The 18,861-nt window shown below is 36.6% G+C and overlaps 3 protein-coding genes across 3 annotated transcripts; 2 read left to right on the top strand and 1 right to left on the bottom strand.

Moving 5' to 3' along the window:
• The first annotated feature begins 6 nt into the window (after positions 1-6).
• LOC127977417 (kelch-like protein 21) lies at positions 7-3,122 on the top strand. Its single transcript, XM_052582321.1, has 3 exons — positions 7-279; positions 401-473; positions 1,198-3,122. Exons 1-3 carry the CDS (start codon positions 74-76, stop codon positions 1,531-1,533), a joined length of 615 nt encoding a protein of 204 aa, XP_052438281.1. The 5' UTR covers positions 7-73; the 3' UTR covers positions 1,534-3,122.
• A 241-nt stretch (positions 3,123-3,363) lies between these two features.
• Positions 3,364-11,968, bottom strand: LOC127977373 (telomere zinc finger-associated protein-like). Its single transcript, XM_052582249.1, has 11 exons — positions 11,810-11,968; positions 9,864-10,637; positions 9,372-9,676; positions 8,480-8,591; positions 8,243-8,335; positions 8,067-8,153; positions 7,804-7,958; positions 7,407-7,543; positions 7,115-7,279; positions 4,805-4,893; positions 3,364-4,700 (listed from the first exon to the last, which is right to left on the bottom strand). Exons 2-11 carry the CDS (start codon positions 10,635-10,637, stop codon positions 4,290-4,292), a joined length of 2,328 nt encoding a protein of 775 aa, XP_052438209.1. The 5' UTR covers positions 11,810-11,968; the 3' UTR covers positions 3,364-4,289.
• A 64-nt stretch (positions 11,969-12,032) lies between these two features.
• LOC127977379 (polynucleotide 5'-hydroxyl-kinase NOL9-like) lies at positions 12,033-18,594 on the top strand. The gene is made up of 13 exons (XM_052582257.1): positions 12,033-12,515; positions 12,857-13,379; positions 13,540-13,762; positions 15,015-15,145; positions 15,358-15,502; positions 15,609-15,705; positions 15,843-15,940; positions 16,135-16,296; positions 16,545-16,797; positions 16,943-17,057; positions 17,397-17,571; positions 17,730-17,863; positions 18,109-18,594. Exons 2-13 carry the CDS (start codon positions 12,909-12,911, stop codon positions 18,229-18,231), a joined length of 2,127 nt encoding a protein of 708 aa, XP_052438217.1. The 5' UTR covers positions 12,033-12,515; positions 12,857-12,908; the 3' UTR covers positions 18,232-18,594.
• The last annotated feature ends 267 nt before the right edge of the window (positions 18,595-18,861 follow it).

Raw genomic sequence — 18,861 nt, 5'->3', positions numbered from 1 at the left:
ACTCTATGTGGTAGCCTCTGACAGCACAGAGCGATACGATCATACTCTCGATTGCTGGGAGGACCTTCCGCCCATGCCACATCCCATGGATAACTGTTCCACTACATCGTGTAGGGGACAACTCTACGCCATTGGCTGTTTAACTGGAGAGGACACAATTGCAATTCAGTGCTATGATGCTGAAAGCAACCGCTGGTCACTAGTGAACAATGGAGAACTGCCTCCTTGGTCCTTTGCCCCCAAATCAGTGACCTTAAATGGGTTGATCTACTTTGTAAGGTAAGGCGCTCAGTTTTTTTCCCACAATTTTAAATATCCAGTTTCTGATGATACGCAGAAAAAAATCAACAATAAAGGAAATGAGGTTTCCATGTTTCTCATGAAAGCTGTTGTGTTTCAGAGATGATTCGGCAGAAGTAGATGTCTTCAACCCACAGAAAAACAATTGGGATAAGATTAGTCCCATGACACAAGTATGTCTACTTTAGCTTGTTTTCCTCTTTCAAGATGCAATCACATTTCCCGTTGTTTAACAAATTTTCTCAGGCCAAATTGAGTCATTTTAATACTAATCCACGTGATCTGTAATTTCACATGAGGGCGAAACATTTTTGCATCAGGTTTAAGCCATTGTCTCTCTATTGACAATGGAGCTTTTTGCTTGGGTCCTATCTATGATATAATTTTCAGGTTTAAGGTAATTAATTTTTTTTTATTTCTGTATATTGGTTGGACAGTGTTTTTCCAGTCAACAAAACATATCCTGGATTTGCAAGAGAAAAGTTTTCAAAAATTAAAAAACGGTTAACTTATTAATTCAAACCAAAAATCTTTAATAATTAATAGATTAGTATTTATTTTTTCAAAAAAAAAAAAAAAAAACTATATAAAATAATAATAATAAGAGCCCAAGATTTTCTTTCCTTTTAATTTGCTATAATTTGCTATGATATTTTTTGTTTGTTTGTTTTTTTATACCAGGACAGTTGTCATACTCAAAAAAATATAAAAAAAGTATTTTGAAAACTAAAAACATTTTCATAAAACATAAATTGAAAAAATTGTGTATAAATTGAAAAAAAAAATTCTTTTTTTTTAATTTTTTTTTTTACAGTTTAATATAAAGACAAATGATCATCCCGTCATTGACCCACATTAGGCATTCACACAGATAACTAAAAGTCTCACCTTCCACAGGTTCATGTTGGAGGCAGTGTAGCAGCCCTGGGCGGTCGACTCTATGTGTCCGGTGGCTATGACAACACTTTTGAGCTATCTGATGTGGTGGAGGTCTACGACCCCTCTACTCGAGCTTGGACCCCAGCTGGCCGGCTTCCCCAGCCCACCTTCTGGCATGGAAGTGTCAGCATATTCCGACAATTCATGCCTCTTGTTCCAAGCACCTTTGAACATTTAGACATACCTGAGGCCAACGCCATCCACCTCCACAGACACCACCGCAACCAGGCACTTCACAACCACAACAACAATGTCAATCAGAACCACAACCAAGATGTCAATGAAGTGCACTGAGAACTTTTGAATGTGACGTTGCTACTAGGTGTTTTGCACTTTATGACATATTCCCCTCTGCAAAGGGAGCTGGTGAATGGACAATCAATGTTTAAATGATTTCCCTCAGTAACCCAGTGTTACTACAGCTTTAATTTTTGCATGCATTTCTAATGCTGACTATGTTTACCAGAGTGTGTTCAACAGATTTGAGTGAAGTGACTCATGAAATAGTGCCGTCATGTTTGGCAAATTTCGAGCAATCCATACCATGGAAATTGCATGAAGGTTATGAACATTTTTCTATTTTTATTTATTCTATAATTCAGCATGGACCTCCTAAAGTGATCTGCAACATTGCAACTTCAAGTCAACATCCACAAATAATATAATATAAATGCCATAACCTAATGTGAAGTAAAATGGCTTTTTAAAAATTATACAATTTTGAGACCCAAAATTCCATCATTACATCATTCCAAAAGGTTATTGTAACGTGATTCAACAGTATTCTGCAATGTGGATAACAAATGTTATTTTATATACACAGTGAAAAGTCTGAAATTAAATATTTAGGAGAATCTAAGATTTTCCAAAAACATAATTTTGTTTGACAGATAAACATAACTGTGTGCCAGCATAACCCATTGTTTGATATTCATCTTGCTAGAATTACATACTTACAATCTAGCATGCATGCAGTGATCACATTTTATGTGAATTTGTATCCGACTTGCGTTTCAACCTGTATTTTAATATTAAATTAAGTTTATTATTATCTAGTCATAGTTTATTTTAGAGGAAGGTTTGTTACAGTTTAAGTGGAACAGCTTGTGTATATTAAGCTGTCTGTGATCATGAAGAAAACATGACGAATGGATGAAGGTATTGTATTTTGATGTCAAACTGTATTCAGATGCTGTACTAATAACTGGAATAGTAATTCAGTATCTCGTTATTCTTGAGGAAATGTATTTGTTTGATGATACCAGTACTTATGAAACAAATTAATTATCTATAACACGCAGCTGCAGCCTGTAACTTCTGGCGCTCTAGCGGTTAAAGGGATAGTTCACCCAAAAAATGAAAATTTGATTCTCTGCTTACCCCCCAGGGCGTCCAATATGTAGGTGACTTCGTTTCTTAAGTAGAGCACAAATTATGATTTTCAGCTTCGGTAGTTGCAGTCTCTGGTAACAAAATGGACACAAATCATTTTGTGTCTTTACACATCAATGTATCGACACGAGCCGCAGGGTTTAATATAGATTTGTCTGTGCATGTTTGTTTTTTTTTACTTTCATAAATTTTGTTACCATTTGCCATGGATTGTACAGCTGAGAGACTGCAACGCCTGAAGTAAAAAATCATAATTGTGTTCCTACATGTAACCTACATATTGGATGCCCTGGGGGTAAGCAGATAAACATAAAATTAGAATTTTGGGGTGAACTATCCCCTTAATAAACTGAACTGCCTGTGTCTTGCAGAAGAACATTGTAGCCAGAGCTATTTCTCTCTGTTTATGTCTATAGTGAATCACACAGGTAATGTGTGTAATGTTTCTTTGTGTGGTCAATTAATAAATGACTGCCAGCGCTGTTCCTTTTTGCGCTTTTCTTGTGTATATGTAGTAAGATCACAATCACAACAGAGCGGTCCCACATACAGTTTTAAGATTCAAATGTTCTGCGCAGCAAACTTCCATTGAGTTCGAATTATGACAATATTAGAATGGTTTATTCCGTTAAAACAATAGTATACATGAAGCTCATGACTGTTTTCTTGTTTTACAAAAGTCTTTCATTTATATTATGCCTTCCAAATGCTGAATAAATCGAGACATTCTCCTACAAGAACTTTGGTCGCATTTTATTGTAACCAATTCTGTCAAACATACTGTAACTTCAAGTGCAAGTACAAATAAGAGAGACATAGTGCTTTAGTTTTTCATTATAGAACAAAAAGCTTTTAAGTTGTCTGTTCATCAAAACAGCGAAGGAAAATTTTCAATAAATGTAGACACAGTCTTACTGAAAAACACTGGATAACTGCTAAACATTTTTGCAGAAGCTAGGTTTAAATGACTCCAGTAGGCAATCTCCTATTGATCACAAGAATGTAGTTATGGAAATCTCAAGATGACCTTGCATCACCATGCTTGATACAACCAGGACCACTGTAATTTCCAACTTCTTTGAAGATAATAAATTAATGCAAGAAAGCTATTTATTTACAATGTCTCTTGAATGGATAGTTCACCAAAAACTGACAATTCTGTGATTAATCATGTCGATCTAAACCCGTTAGACCTTCATTCATCTTTTTGTGTGCAAAGAAACCAAAAATAATGACTTCATTCAATGATTTCTTCTCTTCCAGGACAGAATCGACACATGCGCATTGCTTTCCTCTGCTTGAAAACAAGGTGAATTCTCCGACAACAGCACCATACGCATGAGTCAAAAATGGCAGAGGACTGTCCCGGAAGAGAAGAAATCATTGAATAAAGTAATTATGTTTTATTTGCACGCAAAAATTATGGACCACTGAACCACTGATGTAACATGGACTATCTTAAGAATGTCCTTACTACCTTTCTGTGCCTTGACGGTGGTAAGTTTTTTGTCAAAAATATCTTAATTTGTGTAATGAAAATGAACAATGGTCTTACGTGTTTGGATTGACATAAGGGTGAGGAAATAATGACAGAATTTAAAACCTTTAAACTGCATACTTTGTTGTCAAGTAGCTTTGTTGCTATAGAGTTCCTTCATTTAGACATTCCCATCGGCTGCAGAGCTGGGCAGTTCCCCCACAACACTGGACTGATGGATGGGGTATGCATCGGTCACCAGCAGGGTCTGTTCCATCACATCTGATACAGTGAATGGAGTCTGCTCCTCTCCCCCATCAGTCCTTCCAGTCTGTTCAGCGCTCACTGCTCCTTCAGTCACTGAATATGTGGCCTGCTCTCCTGCGGAGACGACCTGTTCCACCACAGCCACCTCTGGCTGGATAACTAGGTTAACCATGTCTGCTGATCCAGCCTGAGCCTCTGCCTGGCTGGGAGGACTAGATGAAGCAGCTGCGCTCTCGTCCTCCACTACCAGGTTACGCAAGCGTCTCTGTCTGGGGCTGTAGTTCTCCACACGGTTGTGGATCTGCGAGTGTCGTCGCAAATGTGCCTGTCAAAAGCAGGACTGAGATGCTGAGATCTTAGACGTCAAGTAGGAAATGTAAAAGTTATTTTTCTGATATGTGTTAATCCATAAATACATCTAACTCATACCTGTCTGGTGAACTTGTAACCGCATGCAGAACACTCAAATTTTCTCATGCCTTTGTGACGTCGTACATGAACACGGAGCTGCTCAATAGCTGATGGGGTATTAAAAAATTATTATTGTCATTTAATAAATTCAGTTTTTTATGTAGTATAAATTATACAAGGGGTGTGTGTGTGTGTGTGTGTGTGTATCAATATATGAAATCAATATATGAACAAATATTAAACTATATATAAGGAATAAAAATATTAACTAATAATTGTCAAAACAAATTGTATGTAAATTATATAAAAGTTCATTAATTTAATAAAAACATTATTATTAAGTTCTTATAGATATCTTTTACAATTTATATAATCAATAATATAAATACACACACACACACATATATATATATATATATATATATAATTAATTAATATCTATTAATAATTGTTATAATTAAATATATATATATATATATATATATATACATACATATATATATATATACAGTATTGTTCAAAATAATAGCAGTACAATGTGACTAACCAGAATAATCAAGGTTTTTAGTATATTTTTTATTGCTACGTGGCAAACAAGTTACCAGTAGGTTCAGTAGATTGTCAGAAAACAAACAAGACCCAGCATTCATGATATGCACGCTCTTAAGGCTGTGCAATTGGGCAATTAGTTGAAAGGGGTGTGTTCAAAAAAATAGCAGTGTCTACCTTTGACTGTACAAACTCAAAACTATTTTGTACAAACATTTTTTTTTTTCTGGGATTTAGCAATCCTGTGAATCACTAAACTAATATTTAGTTGTATGACCACAGTTTTTTAAAACTGCTTGACATCTGTGTGGCATGGAGTCAACCAACTTGTGGCACCTCTCAGCTGTTATTCCACTCCATGATTCTTTAACAACATTCCACAATTCATTCACAGTTCTTGGTTTTGCTTCAGAAACAGCATTTTTGCTATCACCCCACAAGTTCTCAATTGGATTAAGGTCTGGAGATCTTATATAACATTAATTTTGTTGGTTTGGAACCAAGACTTTGCCCGTTTACTAGTGTGTTTTGGGTCATTGTCTTGTTGAAACAACCATTTCAAGGGCATGTCCTCTTCAGCATAGGGCAACATGACCTCTTCAAGTATTTTAACATATGCAAACTGATCCATGATCCCTGGTATGCGATAAATAGGCCCAACACCATAGTAGGAGAAACATGCCCATATCATGATGCTTGCACCTCCATGCTTCACTGTCTTCACTGTGTACTGTGGCTTGAATTCTGAGTTTGGGGGTCGTCTCACAAACTGCCTGTGGCCCTTGGACCCAAAAAGAACAATTTTACTCTTATCAGTCCACAAAAATGTTCCTCCATTTCTCTTTAGGCCAGTTGATGTGTTCTTTGGCAAATTGTGACCTCTTCTGCACATGCCTTTTTTTTAACAGAGGGACTTTGCGGGGGATTCTTGAAAATAGATTAGCTTCACACAGACGTCTTCTAACTGTCACAGTACTTACAGGTAACTCCAGACTGTCTTTGATCATCCTGGAGGTGATCATTGGCTGAGCCTTTGCCATTCTGGTTATTCTTCTATCCATTTTGATGGTTGTCTTCCGTTTTCTTCCACGTCTCTCTGGTTTTGCTCTCCATTTTAAGGCATTGGAGATCATTTTAGCTGAACAGCCTATCATTTTTTGCACCTCTTTATAGGTTTTCCCCTCTCTAATCAACTTTTTAATCAAAGTACGCTGTTCTTCTGAACAATGTCTTGAACGACCCATTTTCCTCAGCTTTCAAATGCATGTTCAACAAGTGTTGGCTTCATCGTTAAATAGGGGCCACCTGATTCACACCTGTTTCTTCACAAAATTGATGACCTCAGTGATTGAATGCCACACTGCTATTTTTTTGAACACACCCCTTTCAACTAATTCAACTAATTGCCCAATTGCACAGCCTTAAGAGCGTGCATATCATGAATGCTGGGTCTCATTTGTTTTCTGAGAATCTACTGAACCTACTGGTAACTTGTTTGCCACGTAGCAATAAAAAAATATACGAAAAACCTTGATTATTCTGGTTAGTCACATTGTACTGCTATTATTTTGAACAATACTGTATATATATATATATATATATATATATATATATATATATATATATATATATATATATAGCAATGCAAATGATTAAATTATTTAAAATCAACAATTTGTATAATTTTTTTAAATATTTAATAATAGTTTTTTTTTCTTTTTGCCATCTATATCATTTTTCTCAAAACTGCCTCAAAGTGTAATTGTCCAGATATCTTACCTTTAAAGGTTTTGCTGCAGAGGTGGCAAAAGTGTGGTCGGCCTTCTTGGTGTTTGCTGGCTATGTGGCGTAAGAGAGGGCCTTTCTCAGTGAAGCGCTGCTCACAAAACTCACAACTGTATGGCCGTTCTCCTGTATGCGTGCGATGGTGTTTGTCCAGACTCGCTGTTCAAACAATCAGCAAACATTTGGTTAACAATATAAGACTAATACATAAACGGCATGGATTTGATCTTAAAAATGAATTCAATTATAAATAGCCAGAGCTAAACCACTCTGTCTGTGAACTGACCTTGCGTGCGAAATGTCTTGCCGCAGAGGTGGCACTGGAAAGGTTTCTCTCCAGTATGTGTTCGAAGGTGCATGTTGAGATTGGCTTTCTGGGTAAAAGCATGATTACAGATCTCGCACACAAAAGGACGCTCATTTCTGGAAAGCAGCGCAACAGATACAGCTCAGTGAGAATCCAACCAGTAAACACAAACACGCAAAATGGATTACACACATAAACATCATAAAAAGGTTTCTTTCTTGTCCAGCCTTCTTACATTCACATTATTTATTGTCTTTTCACCACATGCATGCATAATTCCAGAATTTGCTAACAATAAGGCAGAAATAATTAGCCATCAGTCTAAACAATAAATAAAGCATGTTTCAGTTCTTTGTTGTTCATGTCATGTGTTTACCTGTGAATGGCTTTGATGTGCATTTGCAGGCCGTTGCGGCTGGAGGCCCGATGGCCGCACTCCTCACACACAAACAGTTTCTCACCACGATGTTTGGCTGCCTCGTGTAGGTGTAGTTCAGTGCGGGACAGGAAACACTTGGGACACAACGGACACTAGACGAGACATGTGACAGATAATACATCATTAATTAGATAAAACTCCGATTTTGTTCAGGGTTTTATGATATTGCCGACCAAGTTATTAGCATTAGAGTCACTTACAGCGTGTGGTTTGGGAGCTCCGTGAACTTTAATCAAGTGGATCCTGAGGTCTTTCTTCTGCATGAACTGCTCAGGGCATGACGTGCACTAATTTGACGAGTAAATTCAATTACATCGATTCGGCACGATGTCTGTTGATAAAAGGTCACATCTGACCTCTATAATGGATGACGTACCTTATTGGGCATCTCTCCTGTGTGTGTGACCGTGTGAAGACGCAGCTCATGGCGCTTTTTAAAGGTCATGGTACATTTTGTACATGAAAACACCTGGCACAAACCAAAAGTTGCATTAAGTAAGTATTACTAAAATAAAAGCTGCATTTGTACATCCGTAACTACCAAAAATGATGCATTATTATTATTTGATTGTATTTATGCATATTGTTAATTGTCCTCCACTTTCGAACTCACCACTGCTGCTCTGATGAGACAATTCCTGGCTTCATGCTCCAGCAGGTTTTCCTTCCGATAGTAGCACTTCTCACATTTAGCACATTTAAAGGGCTTCTCTCCTGTATGTCTCCTTGCAGACAACAAGGAAGGAAAGACAGAACTCCGCATTAAGGCATGATGAGCCATATTAATTACTTATAAAAATGACAAAAAATAATTAAATAGCGATTTAAAAAAACACCAGCCTCATATATATATATATGTATATATATATATATATATATATATATATATATATATATATATATATACATACATATATATACACATATATATATATATATACATATATATATATATAATAAAATAAAAAGTTATTTTAAATTGTGATTATATATCACAATTATATTGTACTTATCATCAAACAAGTGCAGCCTTGGTGAGCATAAGAAACTTTTCCAAAAAAAAAAAAAAAGAAAATCAACACCACAAAAGCAGTCAAGTGTCAATTTTTCTAAACCTAGTTTTATACATCATCTGAAAGCTGAATAAATAAGATGTGTATGGTTTATTATGATCAGACAATATTTGGCTGAGATACAACTATTTGAATATCTGGAATCTGAAATACTGAGAAAATCGCCTTTGAAGTTGTCCAAATGAATTCTTAGCAATGCATATTACTGATCAAAAATTACGTTTTGATATATTTACAGTAGGATATCGTCATGGAACATGATCTTTACTTAATATCCTAATGACTTTTGGCATAAAAGAAAATTAAATCATTTTGACCCATACACTGTTTTTTTGACTATTGCTAAAAATATACCCCAGCGATTTAAGACTGGTTTTGTGGTCCAGGGACACACACGCGCACACACACACACACACACACAGAGGAACATACCTGTTGTGCACTTTCAGGTAGTACTTGCTGAGGAATGTTTTATGGCATGTTGGACACTGGACGGAGCCTTTCTTTCTGTCTTTAGATTTTCCTTCCCCATTCTCTTTATTGGTACGTTTTTCATGGCGTTTGCGCTTTCCTCGTGGAGTCTTTGAGGTCAAACATGGTGAATCCTGAGGCACATACTCTTCATCAGTTTCCTCAATAAGAATATCCATACTGTCACCTCTGTAACTGTCATCATCATCATCATCATCGTCATTGTCGACATCATTGTCATTCTGGTTATCAACAGATCCATCCACCTAAAACAGAGAATTAACTGTAAATGTACAACAGATTACAAGTAAAATCAAGAATTTTAATTTGGTATTAAATTAGGTCAAAATTGTACACAGTGCATTATTATAGCAAATTTTTAGAATCAATGCATTCAGTTGTCAGATTAACGCATAGATGATCAAGTTGAAATGATCTGAATTGAATAAATACCTTCTGGTTGAATGTAGTGAGTGCCTCAGTCTCACTCATGTCTTGATGTTCGAGGTGATCTCCGTCCTCAGTGGCAGAAGTCTCCTGCTCTTTGTCTTCTAGAGATGATGCTTTTCTTCTTCCTGCTCCCTGCCTCATCACAGTAGACATGGGACTATCCCCGACTAGTCGATTGGGCCCTTTTACACGCCTTCCAGAACGTGTGGTGGTAGTTGCCGTCGAGGCAGGAGGGTCATCATCGCTAACTGTGACCTCTGAACCTGCCCTGCATGCATCGGGCTTATTTTTCATCCTCTGCCAAGATCTAGTCTTTCCTTTCGGGGTGTGATCAGGCTGAGCATCTGCAGATGTGAGAGGGAACAGTAGTTTGTCTTTATCATCATCACTCGAGACAGGTGACTGTAAATTCTCTACACCTTGCAAACTCTGGCAAGGCATGAGAGAATCCGGCACTGATAGTCCGCTAGCTGCATTCTGAATCTTCTCTAAATTGCTGTCTTCTAACTGGAGTTCACCAGTGTAAAAAAAGTTCAACAGTAGCTGTAGTCCATCATCAGGGCACTTTGATGGCAGCTCGATCTTTAGACATGGCGTGTTTGAACTGGGGTCTTGGAATAAGTGGCTGAAGCAGGCAAGAACATTGCGATGGGCCAGATGCACCTGTCCACTCGCTGTGCTCAACATGGCATCACAAAAGTGGCCAAGACCCCGCTGTTGGTTGAGTAAGGACAGCACACGCTGAGCGTGAGAGGTCCCTTCAGCAAGTATCTCCATCTGAACAAGCAGGAGACATAAGTTTAATTTTAATCGTTACTTTATTTGAATGAAATTTCAGTTAAAGACAGCATAACTTACAACAAAAATGTATAAATTAATAAATGCATACATTTTATTTAAAGTAATATTACTATAAATGTTTATTTTTTTTTCTAATTCACAGATATAAGCTACAAGCTAATTATTAATAAATGTAAAAAAAAAAAAATCATGAAAAACTGACATTGTACTACAAGCACAGTTGTTTGTTGCAATAGCTCACTTATTTTGGTTTAGTTTGTTCTATGAATTTAAAATATTTATAAAATTATAAATATTATATATTAAAATTATAAATAGTAAATTTTATATATATATATATATATATATATATATATATATATATATATATATATATATATATATATATATATATATATACACACACACACACACACACACACACACAAAAATTATAATTAGAATGAATGTGTGCAAAATATAAAATGTGGTAAATGGTCTGATTTTATTATTATTATACTCTCATTACTAATAAATGTTTTATGCAACTTTAATTTTAGGAAAGCATGAAAAATTGCACTTATTGCACAAGCATAGGTTATTTTGGCATAGTTCCGTTTATTAAAAAAAGAACAGAATAATTCTGCATATTTTCATTTAAATTAAATATTAAAAATGCAAACAAAAATACTTAATTTAAATTTTAAACTACTTTTACAAATTTTAATCATGGGTATTTATGATAAGAAAACATTCATACTTCGAATTATAATACAAACGTGTCTGTTTTGGTATTATTATATTTGGTGTCGTTATTTATAAATGTTTTATTAAGATACGATGTTTGTAGAGGTCGCACAACTTTAAACAATTCTTGAAATTCCTAAAAAACAAACAAAAAAAAAACAATTATTGTACTAAAACCATACCGTTAGTTGTTATCTTAAGCTCTTATTTTGGCGCAGTTCTTTTTATAAAACAGTACACTGTATAATTCTGCACGTTTTCAGTCATTCATGATGAAAAATGTTTTCCCACACTATGCGGATAACTTTGACTAGTTAACGACTATTTGATTAATTAATATTACTTTGACGTTAACCACAATATCCGCATTTTAATGACGCTCCCTAAACCACTCGCAGCACAATCAACCGTTTATGACTCACCTTTAGCGCAAATTAGATCACTGCTCTCGTCTTTTTTTCATATATTGAAAGCCCACATATATGCGTTATGTAACTTACTAAGTAAATTAAATAACGTTTAGCACCAAACGCTTAATTTGAGCTAAACATCAAGAAGCCATATTGAAACAGAAACAGGAAGTGACGTTGAAATATTGTTGGAGGTCTCCTATAGCTGGCCAGTCAACCCATTACGCTGGGAAAGAATTTCTTCAAATATGAACTGAATGAATAGTTTAGTTCATACAACCAAACTGCACACCTATTCTTCAAATTCATAACATTTTTTGAAAGTTATGGTAAATTATTTCATATTATTCAGGATAGTATTATAGAATAAAACTCTTTCGAACTCTGTGACATTTGTTATCGTCCATCACACAGCACAAACGCTAACTGTGAGCGCTCGGCGCTGCAGAAAATTGCTTCTATTAAGCAGAGTGCTACTTTTAATATGTTTAACGCCTCATCTTTGTCTCTACTGTATTTATCCTTTCAAACGCATTCATCAAAAAGAGTAAGTGCAGTCTTAAAGCAGATCAAAAGGCGGAAAAGAGCAGCGTGATCTGATGCAGTTACACAGAAACAACGGCATATTCACCGAGACTCTGTTTATACGTGTTTCACGTTTCTGATTTGATTCAAATCTGTTTTGTTACCGGTTACAGCAGCTTCTCACTTTAAACAGGTAAGTTACATGAACTACCGGCATCGCTGCAGTTATGTTTAACAACTAACAGCTGTGAAAGTGTCAAATCACAACAAATTATACTCTTACCAGAGATTAGTAATGAGTGTGTGCTACGATAATAGTGCATCATATTTGACCAACTGAAGAAGGTAAGCCAACAGGTAGGACTATTAATAGCAGGTGGGATTAAGTTATTATTTTAACTTGACAAAGCCAACAACTTAATTATATTCTGTTATTCTATCTATCTTTTGTCTGTCCATCCACTTTTAAAACCATTTTAGTTAAGTTACTCCAGCTGGGCTTATGTCATCATTACTCTATGTCGTCATTCACAGGTGTCTCCTGCCCTGGATTTATGACGTTTTTAGTCTTGTTGGGGTTCATTGGATGACAATGAAAGTCCACAAGGTTTCTTCTCGGTCGCAAAACTCCACGAAGCGACATGGCAAGAATAAATGGCGCAAAAAGATACATAGACTGGACTCCTCGCTCCTAAATACAAGTCCTGGGACAGCAAAGTTGGAGCAACAGATAACCAAAAGGGAGAAACCTGGATTGAAACGGCTGAAGAAGTTGTATACGAAGCCTATCCCTGAAAACAGTTGTGCTGAGGAGAAGGGAAAGGCCACTTCTGTGACTTTTGCTCAGGTCCATACAAATGGAGGCACAGAACTGGATGACAGCAGCAACTCCGTGGACTCTCAAGAATGGAGTGAATATGCCAATAGTGTTCTTAAGAATGGCATGGAGAGTTCAACCTCACCTAAAACAGACCAGATGGAGGAGAACGGTCTTGAGTTCCATGCCCACTTCGATCATACCCACAACCGTGCTGTTTTAGTTATGAAACAAGGCCAGGTAGAGTGATGATCTCAGCATTATGCTTTTAAACACATACATGTGTGTGTGTGTAGCATTGCAAACTTAAAAAAAGTCAAATGTTGATCAGTTTATCATATTGATCTCCCATAACTAGTTTCTGCAAGAAGACTGAGTTTTGTGTCTGATGTTTGTGCAGGTGTTGTGTTTCCGTGGGAAGTGCCTGCTCACTTGCCTCTATGGTCACGTAGAGGTGCTGGGCTTCACCATCGAGGAGGGCCAGCAGCCTTACCCCCTGTTCTCACCACCGTCCCACTGCCCTCTCACCATCACGGCCTTAGGAAACAATCCCCCCTCCGGCAAGAACAAGAAAGAGGGGCTGCTGGAAGCAAAAGCCATTGTTCGCAAATATTTCTCTTCAGGTAGCATCAGGATTGTCCTGCCTCCTTATTATATTTATATTATTTGTTTTCTCACCCTCATGTCTTCCATTAAGGAAAGACATTGCAGGTGAGTAGGTAAAAGTATTAGTAGATATCATCATATATACCTAGTTTATTGATAACATTAAGTATTACAACCTTTTTTTGTATTACAAGCTACAAGCTGAAATATCATGTTTATATATACATTTATACACTTATGCATTTATGCACTATGAATACATTTCCAGAACAGAGTTCTGAACATTGATTAAAGTTGATTTTATTTTTTGGTTTGTTTAAATCAGTCGTTGAAAATGGGAAATATTGTCAGCAGGAATACAATCTTTATAAAACTATTTATACATATATCCCTCTGTAAAATCATCAGACTATAGATAAGAATAAAACTTGAAAGTTCAATGTATGTAATTGCTACTGAAGTGTCTGGCTCATTACATGAGAGAAAACCTATTTTGGCAAAATGGCTTTTAAAGGAATAGTGAACCCAAAATGAAAATTTGCTGAAAATGTACTCTCTTTCTGGCAGTCCAAGATGTAGATGAGTTTGTTTCTTCATCAGGACAGTTTTGGAGAAATTTAGCATACCATCATTTGCTCACCAACGGTTCCTCTACAGTGTATGGGTGCCGTCAAAATGACAGTTTAAACAGCTGATAATTACACAATAATTCACTCTCATCTAAATGACTCCAATCCATCAGTTAACATCTTGTGAAGTTGTGAAATGAAAGGCTGTATTTGCAATAAAGCTATCATTTAGATGTTTTTAACTTCAACCCATTTCTTCCAGCTAAAAAAAAGAAACAAGTCCTCTATTCATAATATTGCTTCCTCCAGTAAGAATTTTTTCAAATAAAGATTTTTTGTTTAATTGATTTTATTTAACTAGTGGTTTATCGTGAAGTTTTTATCAGCTGTTTGGACACTCATTCTGATGGCACCCATTCACTACAGAGGATCTATTGGTGAGCTGTGATGTTATAAATTTCTCTAAAGATGAAGAAACAAACTGAAGGATGAAGAAACAAACTGACCTGAGGGTAAAGTGCCATAAAATAAACACTTAATCATGTATTTTAGATACATGGAAACCCAAATATCTCAAAATTGACCAGTGCATGTGTTTTTGTCTTTAGTGTCTTGCCTTAAATTAATTTCTAAGGGCACCAAAGTTCTTTTTAGCATTTGCTTTCTAATGTTCTTTCGTGATCCATGTGTTTCTGTCTAGAGCCAAGTAAAAAGCTCATGAGTGAGGTGGACTCGGACTCCTGCGTGGTGCTTCTGGAGCCTCTGGACACACCGCTCACCCGCTTCCTCACCAGCTTCTCAGAGCTCTCAGAGATCTTTGGCCTCAACTCCGTAAGTTGGTGACCTTTCAGATTTTGTCCGTTCATGTTTTAAATACCTGATATGTTTATTGTTTGTGATGTTAAAACGCAATATGCAGATGCAGACTAAGTAAACCATTTATAGGAAGAATGTAAACGCTGTGAGACATTGTTTGAGCATCTTGGCATAGTAACATAGATTTTTTTTTTTTTTTATTGCATCTGTGGTTTTGCATCTTGCAGAAGGAGCTGAAGTCTCAGGCTGCCGTCTATAACCCTGTTCTGTCAGCTGTGGGTGTAACAGCTCTGCGTGGACCTTGTGCACAGGGTCTGGTGGTGTCACGAAGCTACAGAGAAGCTATAAGCAGTTTGCTCAGTGCCTGGGCAGGTAACTAGTTGGACTAATTTTATAATTAAAAAGTTGATATAAACTGTATAAATGATTGTATAATATATAATTATGTATTTAAAAAAATAATAATAATTGCCCGCAGGGGAATTTGTCCGCTGTCCCATAATTCTTGTGTGTGGGGGGAAGTCCTCTGGCAAATCCACCTTCAATCGACACCTTATTAACAGCCTGCTCAATCAGTGAGTTAATTTGATCCGTTTATTAATAAACTGAGAGTAATCTTGTGTTTTTGTTATTTAAGGATTTTTTTACATGTAATTTTAAACTGGAATTTGTCCTCTCTACTGTGTGTGTGTGTGTGTGTGTGTGTGTGTAGCACTGCAAGCGTGGAGTATTTGGAGTGTGATCTAGGCCAGACTGAGTTCACCCCTCCCGGATGTCTTTCCTTGAACACGGTTACAGAACCACTGCTGGGTATGTGTCATACTCTCCATCTCCCTATAGCCACAGGAAGTACATTTTTAATCACCGGTATCACTTAAAAAGATTCTGTCAATTCAAAAGCTTTGTACTACGAAACTCCAAAAGTGTCTTACATTTAGCATATGTTCTTTGTTATATACTCCCCCAAAATGGACATGTTTGTGATTTGTGTTTTTCTTTCTTAGGCCCTCCTTTCACACACCTGCGTGACCCAGAGCACATGGTGTATTACGGTCAGGCAGATTGTCAGGCTGACATCGATCGGTATCTGGAGTCTCTCAAATCCCTCTGGCGACATGTCAGTGGAGAAAGTCCTGTCATCATCAATACTATGGGCTGGATCAGAGGTCAGCAGTTAAAATACTGCACGTGAATTAGGAATATTGATTTGAACGGTATATCGACTCATTAATGGATCTTGAATATTAGGTCTGTCAGTTAATTTAATAGCTTGATATGCTGATTACGCTGGGTCAGACTAATTTTTTGTTTTCTAAAATTGGTAGCCCTGTTAAGAATATTTAATATTATTTTGTTTTTAATCGTTTTCGTTTGAGTTTCTCCCACTGACTTACCTTGTCTGTCTCTTTCACAGGCCATGGCTTTCAGATACTGATCGACCTCATTCGCCTGTTTTCTGTTACGCATGTGGTACAGCTGAGTTTCGGAAATGCACCACAGTGTCAGCTTCTTACCCCAGACCTCCTCAGAACTGCTTGCGGCTGGCAGACACACCCTCCGACGCCGCCTACCTTGACAGAGGAGCCAGCCAGCCACCTCTCCATTCGATCTCATGTTTTTCTTAGTGTCCAATCAGAATATGAAGGTGCTGGGACGTCTGGAAAAATGTAAGCTGGCCAGCTGTACCCTTTGGATTTTAACTGAACCTTTGATCAGCTGACAGTTGTTTTGATGAACATGTAACTAGTTCAGATTGGTTGTACATATTTGGATGTTACTACTTTACAAATTCCCAACCTGCATTCCTCCTAGGCAACATCAGCGCAGTAATGAGCTGCGAGACCTGGCTCTGCTCAGCTACTTCAGTAGGCTGCAGTCCCCAGAACCTGGCCCCATCCGCCCGCTCCACTGCCTCATACCCTACCAGGTCTTTATTAATGTTTTTTTATTTATATTTATTACTTATATTTTCTGCACATTGTTTTATTTAGTTTTATATTTAATTTCACTTTTTTCATGCATGTTGTTTTTTTTTAAATGTTTTATTTCTCTTTTTTTCAGATCTTGTATGACTAATTTTTGTTTTTCATAATTTGTTCATTTTTAATTTTTTTGTTTCTTTAATTTTTATCATTTATTTCATTATATTTAATGTTTTTTTTTAATTTCGATTTATTTTATTTTGTATAATTTGTTTTATTTGATATTTTAGCAAAGTATGATTCTTTTACATAAATGAAGGTCTTTTTATGCTCTATTATCTCAGGTCCCACACTCTGCAGTGGCTATAGGTGTAACACACTGTGAGGTTGCACCCAACAACATCTTCTATGCAGCCAATGCCAGTATAGTGGGATTATGCTGTCTCAGTGAAAAGGTTATGGGCAGAGGAGGTCCTGTTGTACTCTCCCAAACTCCGATTTGTCAATGTGTGGGCCTAGGTGTGTACTCCGGGCCTTTAAAATGTGAATCTGAGATCAAATTGATCTGTAAATTTTTGGATAGCACCTGTTGTTGCATTACAAATATTCATTATACATCAATGCAAGATTCTACAATCTTCCTTAAAATGTCATTTGCCTGCTGTTGTGTTTTTAAGGTGTTCTGAGAGGGGTAGACATGACACGTGGTTTGTACTTTCTGGTTACTCCAGTGTCCCCCTCTGTTCTGAGGCATGTGAACTGTCTCCTGCTAGGAGAGATCACTCTGCCTAAAATATTGCTCAGCAAGCAGGTACGTGATTCAGTCCTATATACTACCATTCAAAAGTGTGGGGTTAGTAGTGTAGATCATGGACATCCATGAAATAACCAAAGGGTTCTTGTTATACAAAACAATGGGGTGCATTTAACAATTTACTCACTGATTATAAAAGGCCCAAAGGATTTATAACCATTTGTGTGATGACTAAATAGTTAAGTGTTCAAGGGTTATCAAAACCTGATGGGTCTTCATTTTGCTTTTTTGTCTTGTTCCAGCATGGAGTTGAAGGAGATTTACCTTACGTTACCACAGACTACAGTTTTGAAGTCAAAGGGGCAGGAAAGCTTCACATCTACAAGGGATTGACGAGGCCTGGTTTAATAAAGTCAAATAATTAAGCTCTTCGGTATGGACTCTGCTTTCTGTGAACGACATTTGTATCCTTGTATTTGTTATATACCCTAAATGTTGAGGTAAAATTTTCCATTGAATGTACAAATCCACACAAGTATTTTGGCTTTAGTTCTGTGTACTGTGGGGAGACGGAGTGTATGAGTGCATATGCTGTTTCTTTATCTCTTGTTGAATGGCTTCATGTTAAAGATCCATATGGGAAACTCTTCCTCATGTTTTGATTTGCTGTACTGTTACAGTTTGTCAACATGTCATTAACAGTCTTTGTTTTCTTTTACCAAGTCACATTCCCCAACCAAGATAATGCAGACTCTAAAATATTAAAGTGGATATCATTTTTGTCAAAAGACTAGTCTGTTTTATTTATTTTATTTTTTATTATAATTACTATTTTTAAAAGAGAATAGATTAGTACACAATTATGTACTGTGGAATACAATGTAGTACTGTAATGATATCAAAACTGCTTGTTTTTTTAGCGTTTAAAGGTTTAGTTCACCCAAAAACAAAATTCTGTCATTAATAACTCACCCTCAAGTTGTTCCAAACCCATAAGATCTCTGATCATCTTCGGAACACTATTTAAGATATTTTAGATTTAGTCCGAGAGCTCT

Source organism: Carassius gibelio, chromosome B18 (genome assembly GCF_023724105.1).
Source record: "Carassius gibelio isolate Cgi1373 ecotype wild population from Czech Republic chromosome B18, carGib1.2-hapl.c, whole genome shotgun sequence".
Classification (NCBI taxonomy): Eukaryota; Metazoa; Chordata; class Actinopteri; order Cypriniformes; family Cyprinidae; genus Carassius; species Carassius gibelio.
The sequence above is the reverse complement of the archived record's forward strand: the minus strand, read 5'-3'. Positions and strand labels throughout refer to the sequence as shown.

Excerpts from the sequence above, each read along its gene's own strand:
- LOC127977379 (XM_052582257.1), top strand. The coding sequence starts at position 12,909 with ATGACAATGAAAGTCCACAAGGTTTCTTCTCGGTCGCAAAACTCCACG. Across the intron at positions 15,503-15,608 it reads TTTGCTCAGTGCCTGGGCAG|GGGAATTTGTCCGCTGTCCC; the intron begins GTAACTAGTTGG and ends AATTGCCCGCAG. Across the intron at positions 15,941-16,134 it reads GGTTACAGAACCACTGCTGG|GCCCTCCTTTCACACACCTG; the intron begins GTATGTGTCATA and ends TTTCTTTCTTAG.
- LOC127977417 (XM_052582321.1), top strand. The coding sequence starts at position 74 with ATGCCACATCCCATGGATAACTGTTCCACTACATCGTGTAGGGGACAA. Across the intron at positions 280-400 it reads GGGTTGATCTACTTTGTAAG|AGATGATTCGGCAGAAGTAG; the intron begins GTAAGGCGCTCA and ends GTTGTGTTTCAG. Across the intron at positions 474-1,197 it reads AGATTAGTCCCATGACACAA|GTTCATGTTGGAGGCAGTGT; the intron begins GTATGTCTACTT and ends CACCTTCCACAG.
- LOC127977373 (XM_052582249.1), bottom strand. The coding sequence starts at position 10,637 with ATGGAGATACTTGCTGAAGGGACCTCTCACGCTCAGCGTGTGCTGTCC. Across the intron at positions 8,336-8,479 it reads GTCTCATCAGAGCAGCAGTG|GTGTTTTCATGTACAAAATG; the intron begins GTGAGTTCGAAA and ends GGTTTGTGCCAG. Across the intron at positions 4,894-7,114 it reads CTGCAGCAAAACCTTTAAAG|CTATTGAGCAGCTCCGTGTT; the intron begins GTAAGATATCTG and ends ATACCCCATCAG.